We start from the raw sequence: 16970 nt of genomic DNA on the forward strand, positions 1-16970 counted from the left end.
TATAAATATTAACTAGACATAGTGCACAATAAAAATTAAGCTTTATTTCAGAACTTTGCGCACACTTCCCGACAGCGGGCCTGTTTCGCCCTCTGCTTGCTACTCGTAAGAAACTTCTCCTCTAGGGTTGCCATATTAATCGGAGGGTGCAAGGCGCGCTCCTTATCTCCATCACCACAAGCTGCATGTAATCACCAATATTCTGGTATATGTATTAGATACTAATATTCCAGAAAGAAAAATTTGTCATTTCCATGCTATCATTTTACAGAACTGTATATAAAAACTTGGGAGACAGAAAGCTGTGGTCCTAGTGTGTACTGAAAATGAATTAGCCAAAGTTTTGTTGGTTGATCTTTACAATATGGTAACTGGTAGTTTGGCGACATCTTGGAGGCGATAAAGGTTACTACCTGGGACTTTGGTAATAATGTGAGCAGTACTCAGTTCCGATTACGCATTATTTTGTGTGAGGGAAATGAGAGATCATGGGATATGTCATGTGATATTAATGGACGAATTACAGTTCTTGAATCGGAAAAGGGGGGAAATCGGGAAAAAATCTGGAAATTTTGTATTTGGTTTATTCTGTGTTGTGTGAAACAGTGTTCGTGAATTTTTGGATCCCATGGCCGTAACTAAAGAATAGTTTATCGGACACGTAATCAAGATTCTGAAGAAGATTAGGTAAGTTAGTATTTTTAATTATTTGAGGATATTATTTTTATGCATTGTTCTAAATGTAAGGTGGAAAGGAATTTTGTATTATTGGGAAAATTGTTATTAGCAATGATTTAGTTTAAAGTAATTAGGATTGTAAGGTAATTTTTATTAATTTAATGTATGTGCTCATCTATATTTTAAGTAGTGTTTTTGAATTTAATTATATTTTAATGAAATGATAGTTATTTTGTGAATTTTATGTTTGTAGGAATTTGGTATACGTTTAAGTTGAAATAAACGTGCATGGAAATAATTTAAATATTTGATATTAAGTATTTGTAATGCTTGCAGTATGAATTCGTTGGTGACGTGTATAATGTAATAGATGATTTAGAGGTAAAAGTTTTTGGATATTTTATTTATTTTATATGTGGAAATGTTCATATTTGTAAAGGGTAAATACTTTTTCGCGATCAGTAATTTCATATATGTTCTTTTTACCGGGTTTAAAGATTGAGAAAATTGTCATGTATTTTCGTGAAATTTTTCTAATTTATGAGAAAAAAGCAGTGTACATGGATATAGTGAAGAGTGTGCGCAATGCCATTTTTGTGCAATTCTGGGATGTTTTTTTAAGTAAAAATAAGTCGCCGTGTACATGGTTTATGTGTACGTGTTATTTTGAAAAACGCGTAAGGAGTATGGTATTGTGCACTTTCCCCCAATTTTGCAGTGAATATTTGTCATGATTAAGCAGTTTTGTTTGATAAAATTTCTAGCATAAGTGTAATTCGGCTACTAGATTGTTGGAAGAAGTGTTCAGTAGATAAAAAGAAAAGAAACATGTCTTTACTTCGTGAAGACAAAATGGCGGCGGGGAAAAAAAATAGAGGGTTGCTGTAGGAGAGTTGGTCGCCAAATTTTGGCCAAAAAAACGCCAAGTTACCATAATGTAAAGATCAACCGTTTTGTTATTTTTAAACTGACAAAGTAAGCCGATGAATTGTTGGACGCATCATAATGAGAGCCAAGTCACAGACATTTCATGTAACCCCTGAATCCAAGCATCAATAGCTATAGTAACACATTATCTCCCATGAAAGTAGAGTAGTTAAGACCGCTGAATATTGGTAATTCGAACCCAAGTTTGAAACCAGGCCAACAGGCTGGCTGGTTTTCATGGTTTTTCCCATGTGTAATGAGCCAGTTTCCCTCAGAAAGTACTCCATAAAGGGATCCCTCCTCTTAGGCTAATTCTCATGTGCTTTGCCATATTCAAAGAGGCAAATCCATTAAAATAAAATTTTAAAAACTCTGGTTACAGTTGACTTTAAGGTACCCCTTGTATTATCGTGAAGTTGGTTCATTTATCACCAAGTTATTGTTTCGTTTACTGCCAAGTTGTATCATTTATGGTAACTAGAGTAGTTGAATGTTATGGAAACCCTATTATGACATAATCGTTCGCATTATTCTGGGAAATTTTGAATCATAGGATGTTTTGCAAGGGCTTTTGTGGTGTGTGTTGCTTAGGAAGTACGTTGCTTGTTTCATTGTTTAGACGGTACAATGGCTGAATGTAGTAGGATTAATTTGAAGTTTCAGTACAATTTGGAACGAAAGGGCAAAAGTGCATTAATCGAGTGAACTAATTGTGTAAATGAAAATTTACTTAGTAGCCATAGTCTGGAACTACGTAGTATATCTCTTATTTTTGTGAATTTCTGTGGCGATGCCGATGTACGGATTGTAGTTCAAATAATTAATTGTAGTTCAAATCCTTTTACTTTTTAGGTGAAAATATATCAATGCGTACATGGACAAACTCAAGGGAGTGCGTAAAGCATAGTTTTACAATTCGGGGATTTTTTTTAAAGTGAAAATAGGTCAATATGTACATGGATACCGAGTTTGTGCAATTCTTTGACCTTATTTTTTTAACGTAACAAGTCAAAGAATTGTACAAATGCGTAATGGCAATTTTTGCGCCAAAAATCGCACTACGCAGGCCAAAATAACAAGTCAAAGCATTGTACAACCTCGGTATCCATGTACTGCCAAAAATCGCAAAGTTTCGCCAAGGGGTACCCTAAAATATACTTTTACCAAAACTCTATGTTATCACAACCAAAATTATAGAAACTATTTTCTGGTAAAGATGCAGTGTTTCACAAGTAGACTTAACATCAAAAGGGCAATAAACACTGGTGCCTATTGCCATGCTTTGAAGAAACTCTTGTTATGTAATCCAGATTAAAATCTATACCATACTCTCTGCCAGATTCTGTTACTTTGTGACAATGCAGATTCTCATACTACTGCTTAAACGAAACATCTAACTAAAACATTCTGCTATTAACAAAGGTAACATTCCCTGCACCAGCCCAGATGCTATGCCATTAGACTACCACATCTTCCTTATTGGTAAGCATTTCTGATACAACAAAGAGGAGATAGTTATCCTCTCAAGCAGATCTACTAAACAGATAAAAAAAATATTTTTACTTCAAATGCAACAAAACTGTATGGAAAAATAGCTGTATACAGAAGCTGTGAAAAAAAGCATCTAAATTGCTCAGCAGTCTGTTTTCTATTATAAAACAGACTCTACTTAAAAAATGTCAATCAAAATTAAGACAAAATAAGAAATTCTGAAATTAGCCAGGAATTATAAGAATGAATAAACATAAGAAAATCAGATAGCAAACTAGTAGTGGTGATAGTATGCAAAAATGATAGTTTCCAGCCTTTATAAATTTTCAATTGTATTCAATGTGAGGATTTTAAATTCAATGTAAGGACAATAAGATGCTATCTAAATCAAAGTAAATAAAAAAAAAGACTGATAACACAGCACCTTCATTGTTAGTGCAAAATAGCAGTCTATGAAATCTATCATAGCTCCATGTCAAATGTCATTCTACCTTGCAGCTCACCTGTGAATCCAATGGTGCAAAATAGCAGTATAAGTCTATGAAATCTATCATAGCTCCATGTCAAATGTCATTCTACCTTGCAGCTCACCTGTGAATCCAATGAAAATTACAATCTATCTCAGCAAAAAGTACTGGATAAGAATCCATCTTATGTATCCCATAGGGTTCATTCCCTTTAAATAAAATGTAATATATATATATAAAAAACTCATAAAATTTCCGTACATAATTCAACTCCCCCCCCCTTTTTTTGTTGCTGTGGTTGTTGGCTATGTTCTGCAAATTTTACGTTCAAGTCAAGTCAAAAGAAAACGAACGAGAATATACATTTCTATACAAGCCAAAAACACATGTAAAAAGCTTTTCATTGGTGCAAAAGGTAAAAATAAAATTTTATAAACGTGAATACTCTAGTAATATACTCTTATAAGATTAGTGAAGGAAAGATGCTTATATTTTTAGGGGGGTCTCACCATACAAACACAGCAGGTTTCTAATAAGTTAACCAAAAAACTTTTAGGTTTCAGAGCTTTTAAGAATTTCTGCAAATGTTCTATTCCAAGGAAATTGTAATCGAGGATAATGCACCTGAAATTTCATCAAACTACAGAAATCCTGTAAGGAAATTGTCCACTCGTGCGAGAAACAAACATTTAAATTCCGAAAGCAAGGCGGACGCTTGACACTTCAGGATGACCCAGATAAATACTATATGTTGAATAACCAATAATCATTCTATTATTAAGAAGACTCAAAACATACCTTCAATACAAACAACGTGTTCTCGAATTTGTTGAGCAAGAAGAGGATCAGGCATAAGTTCCAAATGATCGTAAATAGCATAGATGCTTGGATGCACACTTTCAAATCTTTGGATTTCTTGACGAATTGCAAGAGAATTACTATAATACGGCTGCTGTACATGACCGCGATTATTCATTTTTAGAACATACTTTTGTCAGCTACAGAAGCATAAATCCGTAATGCACATTTTGTTTGACAGATGACACTACAGCTCTTTAAACTAAATATTATGATCAATTGCAAGGATATGGCTAGTGAACTTATTGCGCGCATGCGCTAACGCATCCATACAATACATTTGTAGATTATTTCACTTCTAATACCTAGTTACCATAAGGCAGTGATCGGCGTCTCTTTCGTACGGCTAACTTATGTCTGACGGTTTTAAATTACCACACCTATACAATCACTAGACTATGACATGTATGAGTACTGGATAAATGAAGCACAAACTACGCAAAGCAATAGTCTTTGCTCGCAGCCACCAAAAGGGCTAAAAGATCCGAAAATGAGACGCAATTTTTTAAAAAATATGTAAAAACTTTGTTTCACAATGAACTGAAAAAGGAATTTTCAACAATTTCAAATAAACAAAAAGAGTTAGGATCAAGGAAGAGTTCATTTACGAGGTTCATAGGCTTAATGCATTTATCCCCACATCATCAAAGATTAAATCATCAAAAAGAGGGTTCTGCAAAGAAAATTGTTGAATTGTCAAAATAACAAAAGTTAAACTGCCTTCCACGGTAAAAAAGGCAGAAACACTGATGGACTTAATTTATTTAGTAATTCTGAGAGTGAATAAAGGGACAGAATCAATTTTGAAGCGTTGCATCCTGAATTTTGAAAAATTCGATATTTCCTTTATCAATGATCTTGTGGTGTTAACAATACGAGAAAGGAACTAATCGCGAAAGGTCATTCACGTCGCACGTGATTTGGGTCTGGAGAGGGATGAGAGCGAGGAACTTGTTAGGCGAGTTAGATTTCCAGAGACACTGCCTCTGAGGAGAAACATGAGATAAATTAATAGCTTTAAATGATATGATATAATAGTAACCGAAATTAAAGTAAAGAGATTGAGTTTCAATAAAATATCTGGGCACAAGAAGACTTTTAGCAGGGAATGTGGCGACATCATTCGCGTTAATGAAGCGCCATCTGTGAAACTTCTCGCATGCACTTTTCTTTTCGCCAGAATGGCAACATAAAGCAAGAGAGAAGAAAAAAGAACGATGACTGTTTTTTGTCTGTGTGATTCTATATGTAAAAAATGTAAATAAATATTAATCTTATTGGAGTAAGAGCAATGTTTAACATTTCCTATGTTCAAGACATCCACACTGGTGACCCGGACGTGATTGAATTCAACTTATAAAGTGTCTGATGAAAAAAGAACGTATGATGTTTCTGTAATTTTACGAGATGTCACTGACATTATAAGCACTTTATAAATTGTCACCTGTTACCGAATAAATGCTTCGGACAGTGTCGTAAGAAGCTACTTACCCATTTTTAAAGTTCCGCAATTTTTTCCTGAGTTTGACAGTGGACTGAGTGATAGTTTCGATTTCGAAGTGCTTCTGGTGCGCATGGATTACATCAAGAATTGATGAATCGATTGTTTTAGTGCGTCTGTGAAATGTAAATTCCGAGCGTACGTGGGACTGAAATACTTCTAAAATGGTAAGTCAACTTTAAAAATTGAAAATTTGTTCTATATTGCAATATAACTTCAGCCGTAATGAATGCAGTTAGAATTTTCAGAATGCATCAAATGTGTTAAGAATAAATGAACTAGTTTTTACTAAGCAAACTTTAGCCGGAAAAGCTATAAAAATATAAAATTAAATAATGGTATCTGTATTTCCATTAAGCCTAATTCTGCTATGGCTGAAGGAGACGAAAGTAAACAAGCCGAAACTAATGCAACATCTGCGACTGTTGCCAAGGTCAGCATCAAAATTCCTCCTTTTAGGAAACCTGACCCCAAAATATGGTTTCTTCAGATTGAAGCCCAATTCCGAAACGCTGGAATTACGGCTGATCAAACAAAATACGATTACGTGGTCAGTTCTATTGAAACAGGGACATTGTCACATATCTCTGATATTCTCACCAAACCACCAGACAACGGCAAATATCCGGCCATTAAAAATGTATTATGTAAAATGTAAAGGATTATGGGTGTCCGAATTAACGACTTTTGACTGTATTCGTGACAACGCATCAGCAACCCATTTTTTAATTGACACTGGAGCAGAAATATCGGTTATCCCACCATCACCATCGGAAAAAAGAACTGTGTCTAAGCTTGAGTTATTCACAGCTAACGGTACAACAATCAAAACATACGGTCAAAAATTATTGGAGCTCGATTTAGGGCTATGCAGAACTTTCAAATGGCCTTTTATCATTGCGGACGTTAATAAACCGATCGTGGGAATAGACTTTCTTTCACATTTTAATTTGTTAGTCGATAGTAAAAACAGGAAATTAATCGATGGCACGACCTCATTAACGGCTAAAGGTACTTTGTGTAACAATAGCGTCACTCCTAAATTCATTGCTAACACTTTTCAAAACCCATATAGAGCCATCCTAAACAAATTTCCTGACTTACTTAAACCCAACATAAAAAACAGTAAAATTAAAGAACATGATGTGCAACATTACATCAAAACCAAAGGTAACCCTGTATCCTCTAAAGTCAGAAAACTTTCACAAGAAAAGTTGATTGCCGCGAAAAAGGAATTTGATTATATGTTGCAAGAAGGTCTCTGCAGACCATCGAAAAGCAGCTGGTCAAGTCCATTACACCTCACCTTAAAAAAATCCGGTGACTGGAGACCATGTGGCGATTACCATGGCCTTAAAGCAAATACTGTACCAGACCGTTACCCACTACCATTTCTAACTGACTGTACTCACATTCTGCACGGAAAAACGATTTTTTTAACCATAGATTTAATAAGAGCATACCAACAGATTCCTGTTCATGCAGCTGATATTCCGAAGACAGCAATCATAACACCTTTCGGACTTTTTGAATTTCCTTACATGACATTTGGATTATGAAATGCTGCATAAACCTTCCAAAGGTGTATGAACACAGTGCTTAGTGGCCTAGACTTTGTATTTTGCTATCTCGACGACATTCTCATCGCCTCTCCAGATGCTGAAACACACAAAAAACACCTTGAATTAATCTTCCAAAGACTCAATAACTATGGACTGTGTATAAACATTGTAAAATTCAAATTTGGCTTGAGTAAAGTTGAATTTTTAGGATATGAAATATCAACGGAAGGAATCAAGCCACTTCCATCCAAAGTCGATACAATTAAAGAATATCCTAAGCCAGAATCCTTCACAAGCTTGCGCAGATTTTTGGGCATGGTAAACTTTTACCATCGTTTCATTCCCAACTGCGCCAAACTACAATAACCTCTGACAATCTTGCTTAAAGGAGTAAAGAAAAACAGCAAAAAACCTCGAATTTGGACCGAAGATGCGCAGAAGGCTTTCATTGATATCAAAAACGCACTGTGCAACTCTGTAATGTTAGTTCACCCCAATCAAACGGCGCAGATCACCCTAACTACAGATGCATCTGATTCTGCCGTGGGTGCTGTGATTCATCAACTATCTAATAATGAAAAAACAACCGCTAAGTTTTTTCTCCCGATCCCTATCACCAACACAGAGAAATTACAGCGCATACGATCGAAACTACTTGCAATCTACCTAGCGGTGAAGCGTTTTAAACACATTCTGGAAGGACGATCATTTACTATCTTCACTGATCATAAACCTATCACTTACGCCTTCCACCAGAATTTAGATAAAGCCTCTCCAAGACAAGTACGACAGTTGAACTACATTGCTGAATTCACTACAGACATGCGCTACATTTCTGGAAAAAAAACATTGTAGCTGACACGCTATCGAGAATCGACACCATCGCTATCCCAGCTCCAATTGATTATACAGTTATAGCAGATTGCCAGGAGGATGAAGACCTCAGGCTTCTCAAATCAAATTCCAGTTTCAAAATAGTACTAATTCCTATTCCGGATAGCAATAAGAAAATTTACTGTAATACCTCCACTAATTTTAACAGGCCATACATTCCTAAAAAATTTCGCAAACAAATATTTCTTTCTATACTTAACTTATCCCATCCTGGGATTCGTGCAACAACTAAACTGGTGACAAAAAGATTCATTTGGCCTGGCATAAACAAAGAGTGTCAGCAGTGGTCTAGAGCATGTTTGCAATGCCAACGAGCCAAAATTCACAAACATACCCATGCTCCAGCTGCTGAATTCAAAGTTCCCAATCAACGTTTCACGCACCTTAATATCGATATCGTTGGCCCTTTACCATCTTGCAAAGGTTTTAGGTACCTGCTTACCATCATCGATAGATTCACTCGGTGGATCGAAGCTGTACCTTTGGATAACCAAACTGCAGAGTCCGTCGAAAATGCGCTCATCGCGACATGGATTTCGAGATTTGGAATTCCAGAGAAGATAACATCTGAGCAAGGTCGACAATTTGACAGCCAACTCTTCAGATCCCTGAGCAAATACCTAGGCCTTCAAGGCTAACAGCACCACGGCTTATCATCCACAATCTAATGGTTTAATAGAACGGCAACATCGAACCTTGAAAAACAGCCTAAAATCCTACCTGCAAAAGTCAAATTCTTCGACTGATGTGCTACCTTTGATTCTTCTTGGCATTCGATCCGCCATTAAGGAGGATTTGCATTGTTCTTCTGCTGAACTTGTGTATGGTTCACCAATCTGTTTGCCTCTAGAATTTTTCAGTTATGTCCCCACTGTTACGCATTCAGATTTTATACAAAAATTGCAGAGTCACATCCAAAACCTAAAACCAACACCAACAACTAACCATGACAAAAAACCAATTTTCGTGCTCAAGGACTTAGCAAATTGTTCACACGTATTCATCTATGATAACATAATTTCATCTTCTCTTCAACCACCCTATCTCGGACCATATGTAGTTAAAAAACGTTTTGAGAAATTTTTCGATGTGGAAGTTTCAGGTAAAATTAAAAGGATATCGATAGATAGACTGAACCCGACACATGAAGCTGATAACTCCAAAATCTCACCTCCACTTCCTGGAGACAATGATTCTTCCCAAGATATTCATCCTAGAAACACAAAAGCTGGACGAAGGGTAAGATTTCCTGCATACCTGAAAGATTACGAGGTATAACGCTATCACTGGGAAGGGGGTGTGTGGCGACATCATTCGCGTTAATGAAGCGCCATCTGTGAAACTTCTCGAATGCACTTTTATTTTCGCCAGAATGGCAACATAAAGCAAGAGAGAAGAAAAAGAACGATGACTGATTTTTTGTCTGTGTGATTCTATATCTAAAAAATGTAAATAAATATTAATCTTATTGGAGTAAGAGCAATGTTTAACATTTCCTATGTTCAAGACATCCACAGGGAAGAAAGAGGTGCTTACTCTTAAGTTACAACCGCTTACGGTTGAAAGAAATAATAATTGTCCGATTACAAGACAAAGAGAGTGACCCTGAGCAAAACTAAAGGAACAGCGAATTCTCTTCGGCCGGAGAGAGGGCATTGTGAACGAAATGAGTGATAGCTTCGAGGCGCACGTCTCCATAGCAACGCCGCTTAGGAAATGGTAACGCATTATATGCGCTTTCCAGAGTGGCTCTGGGTCTTTTTCTAGATGACACAATTCCTGGATGATAAATAGGCAATGAATGGAAACTGGGGTTAACAATCGAAGGAATCCTTTTGAAAAAGTTAACCGAAAGTCGCTGTATAAAGGGATTTAAGAGAATTTTGGCTGCATTATGAATGTCCTCGTTCGTAACAAACCAAGGAGCTTTGTAGATTTGCCGAAGCATTATATTTTGAAAAATTTGGATATGTTTCCTATCAGTAATTACTGCTGCTCCCCACATGGGACTTGCATAAGTCAGAATAGGCCTTCTCATTGATTTATAGAGCAAGATCTTGTTTTTCGTGGACAGGTCGCTTTTTCTAGCAAAAAAAAGGCAGTAAATGGGATTTGACAACCTTCGCATTGGAAATTGTTTTTCGAATGTGAGGTTGCCAAGTTTTGAACCAAGTATCACTCCTAGATACTTATAAGTAGGAACCCAGGGAATTGGTTCTCCCAAGAATTGCAAGTTAGGTAAATTGGGGTGAGTTCTTCGGATAAAGTGGCGGCACATTTTGTGACATTAATTTTTATCTTCCACGGTCCGAGCCAGAGTTCTAGTCTTGAAAGATAATTCTGCAGTGCAGAGATTACCGTAGTGGTGTTGGAATTTTGAGAAATGATGGCTGTGTCGTCTGCATATCGACGACTATATCGACATTAGGTGATTTAGAAATAGCATTTACAAATATATTGAACATTTGAGGCGAAAGTAAAATTCCCTGCCCATCCAGCATACTTAGTTGCTATGACGTTGCAGTGACCTCTTAATGTTGCATTTTCTTCACATTAAATTTGTGACCAAGGTACAACGTCGCAGAAATATCGCATTGTGATGTGGATGCGAATGTCGTATGGATGTCACATACACGTCGCAGCAAACGTTTAATGTGACGACAAGAAATTCTCAGTCTTCCCACCCTGACCTTGCTCACGTAATTCTTCTTTAATGGGAGGTATTTTTGAGCGCTGATCTCCCTCCCCCGATTAACTGCTAGGTGTTTCAGTAAACCTTTCTAAATAAATCATTCTTTTATGCTAATAGCTTGCAATTTTAGTTATTTCTTTTTTATTAAAAATATTAACAGTTTTTACTGATGTGGTACTTCGAAATCATTGAATTATATTCTGTGGTGAATGGAGTCACATTCTACCTTATCTAGTGTTATCAAGAGAGACTGACGAAAGAATTTGTTGTCTGCATAGCGTTTGTTTGTTGTAAAGATTTTCGCGAAAATTTTTTTAGTTCACACCGAACACATCCCCCGTGCTACATTTTTAGGTAAGCACTGTTTATTGTACATTGAAGGGAATGACATTGTGGAGAACTCTTTATTATTATTATTATTTGTCCGCTGCCCGAGAGAGGGCGCTACCAGCTTTCTCCCTCTTCCTCTCTGGAGGAAAATTCGAACTGATTACTCGGTTCCTGGCTGCCGACGGTGAAGCACGCACTCACCTTTCTTTCCCTCCGTGATGTTACCGTAGCTGTAATATGACTTTCTTGATTTTTACTCATGCGGACTTGCGAACTGTAAAAATGCTCATCTTGTAACTACATGCAATGTGATTGTGTATAAATGAATATATGTTAAAATATATATCATCCTAGAATTAAATATAAATGTTAATATTACCGAGTCAGATTTTGTTAACATTCATCGTGCAGTCAGAAATGGCATCCATCACAACAACCATAAATGGTGACTCGTCAAGTTAGTGAACACGTGCTTCCTGTAACCTGCTTGCATCCTCAAGTTCTGTGATTATAATGTGCTATGAAGTGAAAATTATTTCTGTTCATGCAAACTACTAGCGTAATCCATCATTATTTTCATGTCATCAGCAATATAGTGTGAAAAACAGTTGTGCCTGCTTAACAACGTGCTTGTGAATTATCATGTGTCTCATGCAAATCGTCAAAGTGCTTTGAAGTGATCTCCATATAAATCGTACAACGTGGTTACATATCATAAAATAAGTTTTTTCGGAATATTTTTTCTATAAGTGAATTGTGTTGTGCTGAACCTGCTGCTGACTGAGCAAATATTTCTCGTATAATTCGGAGCTAAGCCCCGCAAATTCTTAGTATTACTTATGCTTATATTCTCATAGCTTACCTGCAAAAGCGTTTCTTTCACGTTAATGTTTACATTATTTATTTTGCACTAGTGTCGTATGTGAACTTATTAGTGACTGATTATTGTGTATTTATTTGTGTCATATTGGCAATATATATTTGTTTTTGTGAATCATGGCTCCCCCACAACCCATCGCAGACGATCTTAATATTTCACGTGTTTCCGTCAAACCTCCCCCATTTTGGAAGGTCAACCCTACTTTGTGGTTTGCACAACTAGAGGCCCAGTTTGATATCGCCGGAATCACTGTTGACTCCACGAAATTCAATCATGTGATATCTGCAATCGGATCTGATATTCTCAATAGCGTTTAAGATATCGTTTTACACACACCTGTGACTGGCAAGTATGATACACTAAAAACACGCTTAATTTAATTGCATTCTGAAAGTGAGGAGTCAAAGATACGTACACTTTTTCAAGGGCTAGAACTTGGCGATCAACGCCCATCACAATTACTTTGCCGTATGCGAAACCTCGCTGGAGAGACCGTTGGAGAACCTTTGTTGAAATCCCTATGGATATCTCGTCTCCCGCAAAATACACAAAGTATTCTTGCTGCCTTAAGTGATGATCTTCCAAAACTAGCAGTTGTAGCTGATAAAATCACAGATCTCACAACTCTCCCGCAGATAAATAGTGCTGCTACGGCATCTACCTCTCCCATTGAACAGCAAGTTGCAGAGCTGACAAAGCAGGTAAATGAACTTTCGCTAGCCCTCAAAAACAGCCGTGAGCGTTCCTGTGAACGAAGAGACTATTCCAAACGCAACAGTAGGCGCAATAGATCTAGTGGACTCTATCGACAGTATAAAGAACCGTGCAACAACATCTGTTTCTACCATACTAATTTTGGTTCCAAGGCACGAAAATGTGTTTCTCCGTGCAATTTCCGGCAGTCGGAAAACTAGATCGGCGATCGTTTGCCGGTCAACGTTGCGACCGCCACATCAATCGAATTCTTTTGGCCGATTCATCCTCAAAGCTGACTTTTTTAATTGACACCGGAGCCGATTTATCTGTCATACCAAAATACCAGCTGCATTGGAACTCTTTGCCGCTAACGGCACTAAAATTGCAACGTATGGCACCAAACTTTTGACCATCAATTTAAATTTACGTCGCTCATTTACTTGGCCTTTTATCCTGGCAGACGTCAATCAACCCATCATAGGTGTTGACTTTCTCACAAAGTTCAACTTACTCATAGACGTTAAAAACAACCGTTTAATTGATGGACAAACAAAACTATATTCTTGCGGTAGACTTCCTAATGTGAACCTGCTCAGTACTAGCATTCATATTTTGATGGGTAACTCAAAATTTGACAAAACTCTTGCCGATTACCCTAGCTTGACGAATCCTTCGCAAACTTTTGAGAGGCCACCAATGTCAACGATTTTCCATCACATTGAAACTAAAGGACCTCCTATTTTCTCCAAACCTAGAAGATTATCTCCAGAATTACTTCAAGCTGCACGTCAAGAGTTTGATTTTCTCCTATCAAAAGGCATCATTCAGCCTTCAAAAAGTCCTTGGGCAAGCCCCCTGCACATGGTTCGTAAGGCTAATGGCGACTGGCGACCGTGCGGGGATTATCGTCACTTAAATGCCGTTACAATTCCGAATCGCTATCCCGTACCCCATATTCAGGATTGCACTCAAATGTTTTCAGGAAAGAACATATTCTCAACACTTGATTTAGCACGTGCCTATCATCAAATTCCTGTTAACCCTGCAGACATTCCGAAAACTGCCGTCACAACCCCTTTTGGTCTTTTTGAATTTTTGGCTATGCCGTTTGGTTTACGAAATTCAGGCCAAACTTTCCAACGTTTTATACATGAAGTTTTATTTGGATTGGATTTTTGCATCCCTTATTTTGACGACATCCTTATTGCATCGACTAGCGAAGAAGAGCACATCCGTCATCTTCGTCAAGTGTTTGATCGTTTGAATAAACATGGTTTGACATTAAACCCTAACAAATGTGTACTCGGAAAACCATCTGTTTCATTTTTAGGTTGCCTCATTACTGCCTCAGGTGTAAAACCCCTGCCTGAGAAAACAAAAGCAATTGCCGACTTCCCAAAACCTACCACTATCGTCGAGCTCAGACGTTTTTTAGCCATGATAAACTTTTATCGCCGCTTCTTACCAAAGGCAGCCGAGACCCAAGCTTCACTGAATGAACTCTTAAAAGACTCACGTAAAAATGATAAACGCCCTGTTCCTTGGAACGACGAACTTAATCAGGCATTTGAAAAATGTAAACACGACCTTAGTAATGCTGCAACTTTCTCCTATCACTCCCCTAACCAAACGCTGAGTGTTATAGTCGACGCTTCTGACATTTCCATCGGAGCTGTCTTGAACGCTCGACATTCTAATGACTACCAGCCACTAGGAATTTTCTCACGTAAGCTGTCCCCTACAGAACAAAAATACAGCACGTATGACAGAGAATTATTAGCTATATACGCAGCTATTAAGTATTTCAGGCATAATCTTGAAGGTCAACACTTCACTATATTTACTGTTCACCGACCTCTAACTTATGCATCCACATCAAAATCAAATTCTGCTTCCCCGAGACAAATTCGGCATTTAAATTATATAGCTCAATTCAGCACTGATATTCAGCATATATCAGGTTCCAGCAATGTCGTCGCGGATACACTCTCACGTATTCAGGGCAACGATGCCAATGCACCACTGGATTTCACGCTCATTGCTCACTCGCAAGCCACTGATGAGGAGTTAAAACGTCTGAGTGAAGACCCAAACTGCTCGCTGAAATTCCAGTCATTACAACTTACTCGGGACCTCCAACTATTGTGCGATACCTCCAACAACAGACTGCGACCTTATGTACCACTTGAGTTCAGGAAAAAAGTTTTTGACTGTTTTCACAACCTATCGCACCCAGGTATCCGGGCTTCCAAAAAGCTCATACAAGAAAGATTCGTTTGGCTATCCATGCTAAAGGACATTGCCAACTGGACTCGTTCCTGCATCATGTGCCAACGTTCAAAAGTTACCCGGCACACACATAGCCCTTTGGAAAAAATTGCGATGCCATCCGAACGATTGTTGTTGGAGGTATCGCACAATAGTTGGACCATGTCCATATAGACATCGTCGGTCCTCTGCCACCATCTGACGGTTATCGATATCTACTCACCTGCATTGACAGATTTACTCGTTGGCCTGAAGCTTTTCCCATTCAGGACATCTCTGCTGATTATGTGGCTCGACAATGCATCACCGGTTGGATTGCACGATTTGGTGTACCATCAGTTGTGACTACTGATCAAGGTCGACAATTCCAGTCACACCTTTTCGCTTCTCTGACATCTATGCTTGGAATACGCCGAATTCGCACTTCACCATACCATCCTTCCGCCAACGGCTTAGTGGAACTCTTACATCGCGACCTGAAAGCAGTCCTGAAGTGCCGTAATGACACCCGTTGGACTACTTCACTTCCTCTTGTGCTTCTTGGTTTGCGTTCTTCTTTCAAGCAAGACCTCGCAGGTACATCCGCTGAACTTGTCTACGGCAAACCCCTTCGATTACCATCTGAGTTCTTTCAGCCATTCTCTGCTCCAGTCGATCCAGCATCCTTTGTCCAGACTTTCCGAGAGGCGATGAAGAAGCTGTCTCCGACTCCTACTTCGTGCTACAACAAATCTGCCCCTTTCGTGCACCACGCACTGAACACTTGCACTCACGTCTTTGTGCGAAACGACGCGGTCAATCCACCACTCACTCCTCCATACGATGGACCCTTCAAGGTCTGTGCACGTAACAATAAGCATTTCACCGTTCTCGTGCGCGACAAGGAAACCGTTCTGAGCATAGATCGTCTGAAGCCTAGTTTCTTCGAAGCTTCAAACACTCAGGTTCCTGTGACCAGCTATCCTCCTGACTCCCCGGATCCAACTGCTACTCCGGATACTCCTCCTTCGACCGACCTTACGCTTCCTCCCAGTGCTCCACCAGTCGTCACACGATCGGGAAGACGTGTGCGCTTCAACACCAGATATTTGTGAGCTGATTTTTTTCATCGTGCCTTTGGTACTCGGGGGGGATACTGTGGAAAACTCTTTATTATTATTATTTGTCCGCTGCCCCGAGAGAGGGCGCTACCAGCTTTCTCTTCCTCTCTGGAGGAAAATTCGAACTGGTTACTCGGTTCCTGGCTGCCGTCGGTGAAGCACTCACTCACCTTTCTTTCCCTCCGTGATGTTACCGTAGCTGTAATATGACTTTCTTGATTTTTACTCATGCGGACTTGCGAACTGTAAAAATGCTCATCTTGTAACTACATGCAATGTGATTGTGTATAAATGAATATATGTTAAAATATATATCATCCTAGAATTAAATATAAATGTTAATATTACCGAGTCAGATTTTGTTAACATTCATCGTGCAGTCAGAAATGGCATCCGTCACAACAGCCATAATATCAGTAATAATTAATATGTAATAATAAAAGCGTAATTTAAATGCTATGGAAAAAAAAAAAAGAAATACTGGCAGTACTTTTATTTGAGTGAAAGTGCAGAATCGCCCACTGCTTGGCGCGTTTTTCAAAATCGCCAACTTGGCGCGCTCTCGCGTCTTGTCTCCTGGGTTTGCTACCTCTCCAGAAGACACTACGCAAGGCGCGACATTTACA

General features: G+C 38.4%; 1 protein-coding gene and 1 pseudogene across 1 annotated transcript in view; one reads left to right on the top strand and one right to left on the bottom strand.

Moving 5' to 3' along the window:
* Positions 1 to 4759, bottom strand: part of CenG1A (Centaurin gamma 1A) — a 197418-nt gene extending 192659 nt beyond the window's left edge. Inside the window, exon 1 of the mRNA XM_085809112.1 lies at positions 4362 to 4759. Within this exon, the coding sequence (XP_085665238.1) occupies positions 4362 to 4539 (178 nt within the window). The 5' untranslated portion in view covers positions 4540 to 4759. The remainder of the gene's footprint in view (positions 1 to 4361) is intronic.
* A 7637-nt stretch (positions 4760 to 12396) lies between these two features.
* LOC146992699 (uncharacterized) lies at positions 12397 to 13194 on the top strand (annotated as a pseudogene).
* Positions 13195 to 16970: the final 3776 nt, after the last annotated feature.

This window comes from Stegodyphus dumicola, chromosome X2 (assembly GCF_044657685.1).
Source record: "Stegodyphus dumicola isolate Sdum_Otavi_A_Nest chromosome X2, ASM4465768v1".
Classification (NCBI taxonomy): domain Eukaryota; kingdom Metazoa; phylum Arthropoda; class Arachnida; order Araneae; family Eresidae; genus Stegodyphus; species Stegodyphus dumicola.